An 8,213-nucleotide genomic window follows, 5' to 3' on the forward strand; every position below is an offset into this window, starting at 1 on the left:
AACAACGCGCCAATTAACTTAAATAATATAAGCCACATATTGAAATTTACGAATTGTAGCCGATGAGTTTACAAGACGTATCAATTTGAAATGAATCGCGAGCATTACGCAAATTTCGTGACATCGTTGGACAAAGATTGGGACCAACCACGTGAGTGTACCAGTTATTTTTTTCCTTCACTGAATCAAGAAAATGCATTCGTGACAAAATTTAGTCGAAAAACAGTGCATTCTTTCGGAGAGTTTGATGACACATATCTCCAAACTGGTGTCATAGTCTAAATTTATCCCAAGTAGATAGGCCTTGCAATCTCGCCGACCCCAATTCGTAACTTGTAATATGTTAGTTGTTCGTTAAGAAGTTAGTGACCATTTTTAAAAAATTCCAAGTAGATAGGCCTTGCAAACTCGCCGACCACAATTCGTAACTTGTAATATGTTAGCCGTTCGTTAAGAAGTTAGTGACCTTATTTAATCGAGTATATGTTTGGATTTCTCGTGTGAGTAATATGCGCCTCCGCGTAATACAGCGGAAAGACAAAAATTACTTCTCCCCTACAGGCGATTGCAGACAACTCCGGATAAGTGAAAAATGGTCACCCCGTATACCCATAGTCTTGAGTAGCTAAGGTTACAGTGGTGGGAACTTATGCCTTTGAGCACATCAACAAATTCATGGAGCTTTATTTCTAGAAGGTACAGTCTGCACACAAGTGGGCCACAACACAATGCATGACTATTCACACACCATATTGATAAGGACTATATTTTATCAAACAATTGCATTAAGACTGCCAGAAAACAAAGCGTTTTGGCCGAAGAAGAACCTTTTGCTTACTGGACTGTAAAACCTTGTAAATGCTTAGCAAATGTATAACTTACTAATTCTGAATTATCTAAGCTATTGTTCAGACGGCAATGAAGTAGTAATGGGAAGTAAAACTTGGTGACTGCACCTGTTACATTTTTTAAACAGTATAGAAAGTTCCACAGAGGCCCCGCTCTGATCCCTTGCACTTTCGATGTTGACATCACTGATGAAGTAAAATAACCTGAGCACGTTAAATTTGGATCGCGTAGAATAAATGAGTCATATTGCAGCAGAGAATCAAATCAACACATTCAAAACGACACTGTATTTAAAAGTATCCTAGTGTCTATTGAATGCGCCATACGCTTTTATGTGGATTGAAGGATGAGTTGCGCTAGCAAATATGACTTATGCAAATTCTAGTTCATGATTCCCACGCACTGAGAAGAAGAAACCAAAGGTGAAAAACTTGCGTAGGCAAAAGAAATACAGCAGTATGTATCAGAATGAAGCAAAAACGAAAGACTGCTAATTCAGTTTAGCTAAAGATAAGTTAGCCTTAGAGTACGCGAAAATAACAAGAGAAATTACGTGTTCCTTAATCAGCCCACATGTATCAGATGCACTAGAGTTGTTGCGATGGCGATTTGAACATCGGCGTCGGTGAGATTCGCTCAGGAGAGCCAGCACCTTCATTTAGGGTACAGGCGACGGATGTGGATGCTGCCGCTGAAGTTTCGGTCAGGTTACCGCGTTTCGAGCTTGCTTTTCTCTTGCGTTGATTGCGCGGCTTGGCTGATTTGAGTGGCTTCTCCGACTCCTGGTGAGTGCTTCCATGCGCTGGCTTTCACTCAGAACTGCGTGGTCTTCGGCGGGCTTCTGCTCGACAAATACTTCGGGAAGACACTGGACCGATAATGCGCTGGCAAATGCCAGCGCAGTCGTGATGGCCGCAACAACCAACAGCTGTTGTTCGTGCAAGGATCCTTGGATGTATGCAGCCAGAATGACGCCAAGCCGGCCGACCGAGTACGATAGGCATAGTCCCACGGATCGAATCTTAGTGGGGAACACCTCCGCGGTACACGCGTAATTCAGCCATATGGCAATCGCCGACGCGCTGCACATCATTATACGCGGCAGAGGAAGTGCGACACCCAAGGAAGGGTGACACAGTAGCATCTGCAGTGCGCTTGAGGCGCCGAGGAGAGCAATTACGCCTGATAGAGTCACACGGTGGCCTCGTTGCTTGATGCCATAGAAGGCTGTGATGAAAATGAACCCTCTCAGTAGAAACGATGCCAACAACCACAGTTCTTCGAGCGCGGCTCCCAAGCCTGAGACACGAAATGCAAAGCTCAAGCTAAACCACGTCACGAGTGCAGACAATGCGCGCCGGTGAAGGGAAGCCGACCGGAGTATGCTCGTGGTGTCGGCAATCACCGACGTGGTGCCAGCCTCTCGCTTCATGAGCTGCTGCTTGAAAGCTTTGAATGTTGCTGTGGCCTTGTGAGCGTCTATGCCATTCAACCGAGCTGCGCGGAGTATGGTGAATTGAGCTGCGCGAAGCCTCGACGTGGCAATCTGCCAAACGGGGGACTCGTCCAGGTAGCAGCACCAAGAGGCCATAATTGCCGGGACAGTAACGAAAAGCGATTGTGAGAGCAACCACGTCGGCTTAAGCGTCGAAAGCCCGTGCGCCAGCGGAGACGTCTCAAGCATGGCGATGCCGCTGGCTGCCAATATGTATGTAGCCCGGTGCTCATTTCCGGTCACTTCATAGAGCACAGTCAAGGCCATCAGCATGGTCGCACTGCCCATGGCACCTGTGGCAAGGCGCGAGAGGATGAACACGGCCACGGAGGACGACGACGCGGTCACCAGGCTGCCGAGCAACGTGGAGACGGCACACGCCGATAAGACCGGCCTGCGACCAATGCGGTCTGCTGCGATTCCGGCGATAGGACCGAATAGCATGGGGGCCACTGCGAGCGTGGACTTAGAAAAGGAGTATAGCCAGCTGTGGCTGCACACCAAGTTCCACATGCTGACGGTACTTTCGCCGTCTTTCTCGGTGTCGTAGTCCCACCATTTGCAAGGCACTATGCTACGCTCTTGCTGGTCATCTGCCTGGAAAAGGAGTGAAAATAAAACGTCAATCGAAATCTCAAACCGCAATACAAATGCGATGAGTTTGTAAGCAGTTGCTATTTGACGTTCGAAGTCCTCGCAATCAGACTTAAATTGTTTCGACATAAATATTGATCACTGAGTCATGCAGAGCCTCACTTCATGTATCCGCCAAGCCTCTTCATTTAGCGTGAATTGCGTAAGAATAATAATATCTGTGAACATGACGCCCCTGTGTTCAATCAAATTTAAGTGATGCCCTTGTATGCAGCAATTAACATACCGTCGGTCTACATTTCTGCTTGCTCCGTTACGTCTTTGACGATGGAAGTATACAACGAGCGGGATCAGCCAACGACATAGGCGAGAATCAAAGGGGAAGAATTCTTGCATTGGCCCTTTTCTGTTCGTGTTTTTCCAGTTTTCAATTAGCTCCGAAAGAAAACCGATAGCCTTTGACGAGGAGAAAGTGTGTGTGAAGATGGCATCCTGGAGAGGAAGAGCAACCGTCTTCTTCCCTGTGTTTCAATCTGACCATCATTTTTTACAAGAGATGCATGAAAAACTCGGAAATGTCTCTCAGTGACGGTTACGAGAACGTTGGCATCAACAAAGTTTGATCGTTATTGTCCGTGTGGCTGAAGGACGTAGATTCACAGGTTGAGTAAACATAGGTTTAAATAAAAGCAGCTTCGTCCAGCGCTCCTCAAGTGGTACCACGGCTCAGGAGTATACTGCTCTGGCTACGTTTTAGGCAATGAAGAACTGTATAAAAACATTAAAAAAATAAAGTCAGCACTCTTCATGTGATGCTAATCACCGTCGTTTAAATTTTTGTCTGGTTTCCTTACGTGAGCGGGTACAAATTCATCTAATGGCTTGCTTAGCTCTCGGCATTCATGTTAAGAATGCAGTGTGGCTTAATCAACCAAATGAGGGCGATTTAAAAGCTATAATGTAAATGCGTGCCAATATAATTTTCCGGCTTTCACATGGTACCGATTGTCACTGTAAAACTGGGAAACAATAAATAATCGCTCACAGTACGACGCATATCACGTGAGCGAGACATCTGAGAAGAAACAATATAGATATTACTTTCGCTGGCTTGTGTTCGTTTGTTATCACTCTTTATTGACAGCCGCCAGATCCCAATCTCAAGTGAATTTGTGCTCTGCGCAGGCCAATTACGGGATGCATATATAGCAGTAGTCTAGTGTTTTGTGCTTCTCGGTCATGACAAATAGGCAATAAAGAAAAGAAAAGCGATCCATTATGCAAAAAGGTGAGGCGTGCAGACAGGACACAAGAGAAGTGGACAGCACGAACGCTATCAATTGAAGAGAGCACTGAGGCGAAAAAAAGAAAGAAGACACAAACCTCATGTGTGTTGTCCACTTCTCTTTTCTTGTGTCCTGTCTGCACGCCTCACCTTTTTGCATAATGAATCCTTACGAACTTAGCGCCCGTGGTGTTGTCGTCTTTCTTGTGTGTGTTGTGTTTTTTGCCGCAAAATCTTTTCAGTATGCAAGATCACCAAGTAGCCCAGCAGTTAACTCTTCGAAAGTACCTTACGAACTAGATCAGCTTTCTGTCGAAATGCAATCGTTACCTAACGGGTAGAGTATCAGAATCCTGTGCTCGGTTTCAGAGAGTCAGCCCAAATGATCAGACACTGGAATTTTCTATTGAAGGAATGAGAGAAGGCAGGAACCTACCTATATAATGAGAAGTATCTAGATTGAGGCCAAGAAGAATTCACACCAAAAAAAAATATACTGGTAGGCACCTCTAGTCTTTGACTCAGCTGTCTCTTAGTGGAACTCGCACCCCGGCGTTGATATTCGTTAGGTTAAGCAAGCGACCGTCTTTCCCCTGGCATGATATGCGGGCGAGGAGAAAGAGAGGGTGAGGAGGGAGGAGAGCGTGCGCCACCTCATGGGGCGTAGTCCCCTAGCGAGCAACGCAAGAAGCGTACATAACGTGCCCTCTCCGCTGTGGGCGTCACAGCATTAACGAGCGCGCGCGCGAAGCTCTTGTGAGCAAGTGAGGGCGGGCGAGCAGGTGAGCCCGGGCAGGTGAGAAGCGAGGGAGGAGGAAGTGCCGTCATATCCGCTCTGCTGGCAGACGTTCAGTGTATGCCAGACAACTGTTTTCCATTAATAAGCCGGTTAAATATCGCGTCACTTTCCTGTGGGTGAGGTCACTAGTGACGTCACTACTTTGGCTTTTCACTTCCTGATTTCCAGGAATTTCTCCAAAGTCGTGCTCAAGTGGCGAGTTTCTAAAGTCTATGATTCTGTCCTTTGGTGTGGGGTAATCTGTGATTTCTAATTAATTCTAATTATTCCAGACACTTCAGTAACTCAGCTTGTAACTAAAATTATGCTATGTTACCATATCTAAAATGAGAGCAAGGAATTTTGTACGGTGCCATCTTTCTATTTATTTCTGATATATTTTCATTTCGTTCACAATCGTCTCAGGTAAACTGGAAGGGCTGCGCAAGAAACAAGAAGGTCACTGGATGCTCTTGCCAGTAACAAAAGAAAAGGCAGCAGAGTCTAGCGATTTCTGCAGGTCAGAACTCATTTACTGCGAGAGCAGCGTTGCCCTATGCTGAACATCATCATGTTGTTTTGGTTGCCTGCATTTTTCCTGAATAAATTGCATTTATTCACTCCGAGACACTGGATAGGAGTCAAGCGGCTCAGGGCGTGTGATCGGCGGGAAGGGGTGGGGGAGGGATGGTAACCACCTTAATAGAACGCATTTATTTAAAGTATGATTTGAAAAAATCCTATTATATTGTTTGAAAAATAAATAAAATTGTACTATAGCACATTAAGAATAGTGTGAACTTCGTGAAAGGTTCCGGTTTTTGACATGCCAATGCATGCTATAGAATTCAAATTATGTACATAGACTAACTTGAGCACCCTCAGACTCGCTCGGTCTAAGTGGATCAAAGTTGTATTGTTAAACTCTATAGGGTTAAGGAGCCTCCTTCCGGTAGCTGTATAGCCAAAGTCTTACGCTGATAATTTTTTTATTGTTAGAGGCAATTAAACATTATAATATTTTAATATATATTATTCTGATCATTTTGCTGGGCATGGTGTTCATTTTCACGTTTTGTATCTGTTTCAAGATGACGTGACATTTCGAGGACTTGTGTCAAACAGTCACATTTGTTATGTTGCTGCCATCGTTCAGTATAACAACGTGTAAGCACATGTGTACCTCTATATGACTGCAGTATGGAAGGAAATGATCTTAAAATCTAAACTATCCTCATCTGGTTACCTTTTAGCATTCTTATGTTGCAGTTTACTTTTAAACGAACATATGCCGAACAAGCTCGGCGCGCAGGAAAGAAGAAACTATTGCAGGTGCAGTCGATAGCACGGATACGCATTTCCTTAACGCGAAAAGCCATCGCACCGTCTATCGTCATCCTGACGTGCCGCGAGAAGCTAGTAAGCTAACCAGAATGTGAAGCTTTGCGTAGAGCTTATTTTAGGCTGACTTCGAAAATCGTTCGTGTTTTACGGGATACATGACACTCGTTGCATTGCCTCGTAGAGAGTGTTAAGCAAGAAGGTATGCCAATGTAGCAGCCGTGGCACAGCTGGGTCAGGTAGGGCGAAATGCACGAGGGTCACGACGGACGTTAGCTCACCGGTAGAGGGGCTCGTATACGGTGCACTTGCTGAAGCTGCCGTCGGCCAGCTCGGGTATTGCGACGTTCTTCCAGCCCTGGACACCGAGGTAACGCCGGTCGTCGGGCGGCTGGCACCAGTGGTCCACGGGACGGCCGATGAGGTAGTAGTCTAACGTGTGCAGCAGCACCATACAGATGGCGACGAATGCGCTGAACTGGACTATCTGCTGGAACCGCCCGTGACCAAGGATGATGTAGACGTTCTCCTGGATCAAGGCTCACGTGTCCGCGCTTGCGAAGCCTTCCAGGAGAGTAGTGTTCCCCGACCTGGGACTCACTGGTTCAGGCGCCACCTCTTTCGCCAGCATGACACTGATCAAGCTGCACGAACTTTTCTCCCAGCAGCAAAGATGATGATGATGATGATGATGAATCCTCAACAAATGGCACAAACCCACCATGGGGGATAGGCCACGAATCGGGTGGTAATATGATTGAATGAATAGAAGAATTTGATTAATAAATAACTTACACAAAAAGTAAACTAAATATATAATCCAAGATGAAAAATAAACTGAATACATGAGTAAAACTAGTGATCAGTACTATAGTAAACCTTGCGTTGATAGGAATACTAAATTATTAAAAAAACATATACTTAAACTTGGGTAAGCTAAATTTTTGAAGAACATTACTAGAATGATTAAAACTGTGTATTTGTGCTTTTATATTTTTTGAATTTCGTAGACTGAAGTAGAAGTAAATAAATTGTGGAAACTAAGAACTATTAACAAGGCATTCTTTTTGTGCCACATAGAAAATTATAAATGGCTAGGCATATGTTCCTGTGGCTGTATCCCAATACTGTTGCTCCAAGGGAGAGAATAGTAGTGCTGTTTAAATGTAATCCTAAATTTTGAAGTGGGATTTATAGACATAGTTTTCGGTGAACAGAAAATCGCCGACAAGATCATAAAAAATGATCGATAGATTCGGGTTCATTGCAGAGGTAGCATAGATGGCATACCGCCAGACCACACCTGTGCAAGTAAAAATTAAGTGCTGGAATACGGTAACGCAGCCTAGTAAATGAAACTTCGAATTTCTGGTCCAAGAATAACTTAGGTGCGAAAAATCTGTGCATTTTGCTATTGACAGGGCTTTTTTGTCTTCGCTCAAAGAAAATTGTCTATATCTGGCTGCAGTGACGTGCGCCGTTGCCGGCAGCACAGATTGCACAGGGCCTGTAAAAGAAGCTTCGCAACCGCTTGATCATTGGTGTAGAAGAAGTTGATGATGGCCTCATACAATGGCTCATACCCACACTGGGGTATTGGCCAACCATTCTATACTGAAACAATTAATCAATGCTTTGAATTATTGCAAATTAGAAATTAGAAAAAGAAGAAAAAAGGAACATACAGAAAGAAAGCAACGTAAAAAAGAACAACAAAAAGATCATGAGCCATCCCCTTCTGTGAGGGTGGTTGATCAGCGAAAATTTCCAGCACAAGACACGGAGGTGACAGATAAATTTGAACAAAGGTACGAACTAATTTATTGTCTTGCTAGGTGTCATTATGACGAAATGTGTGCACACTCATTGAT

The 8,213-nt window shown here is 44.6% G+C and overlaps 1 protein-coding gene across 1 annotated transcript; it reads right to left on the minus strand.

Moving 5' to 3' along the window:
* Window positions 1-555: 555 nt before the first annotated feature.
* On the minus strand, window positions 556-7,009 carry LOC135911687 (solute carrier family 22 member 7-like). The gene is made up of 2 exons (XM_065444032.1): window positions 6,624-7,009; window positions 556-2,941 (listed from the first exon to the last, which is right to left on the minus strand). The coding sequence occupies exon 2, from the start codon at window positions 2,855-2,857 to the stop codon at window positions 1,553-1,555; it is 1,305 nt and encodes a 434-aa protein (XP_065300104.1). The 5' UTR covers window positions 2,858-2,941; window positions 6,624-7,009; the 3' UTR covers window positions 556-1,552.
* Window positions 7,010-8,213: the final 1,204 nt, after the last annotated feature.

The sequence above is a fragment of the Dermacentor albipictus genome, chromosome 2 (genome assembly GCF_038994185.2).
Source record: "Dermacentor albipictus isolate Rhodes 1998 colony chromosome 2, USDA_Dalb.pri_finalv2, whole genome shotgun sequence".
NCBI classification, from domain to species: Eukaryota; Metazoa; Arthropoda; class Arachnida; order Ixodida; family Ixodidae; genus Dermacentor; species Dermacentor albipictus.

Bases quoted from the DNA above. Each gene is read 5' to 3' on its own strand.
- LOC135911687 (XM_065444032.1), bottom strand. From the start codon at position 2,857: ATGTGGAACTTGGTGTGCAGCCACAGCTGGCTATACTCCTTTTCTAAG.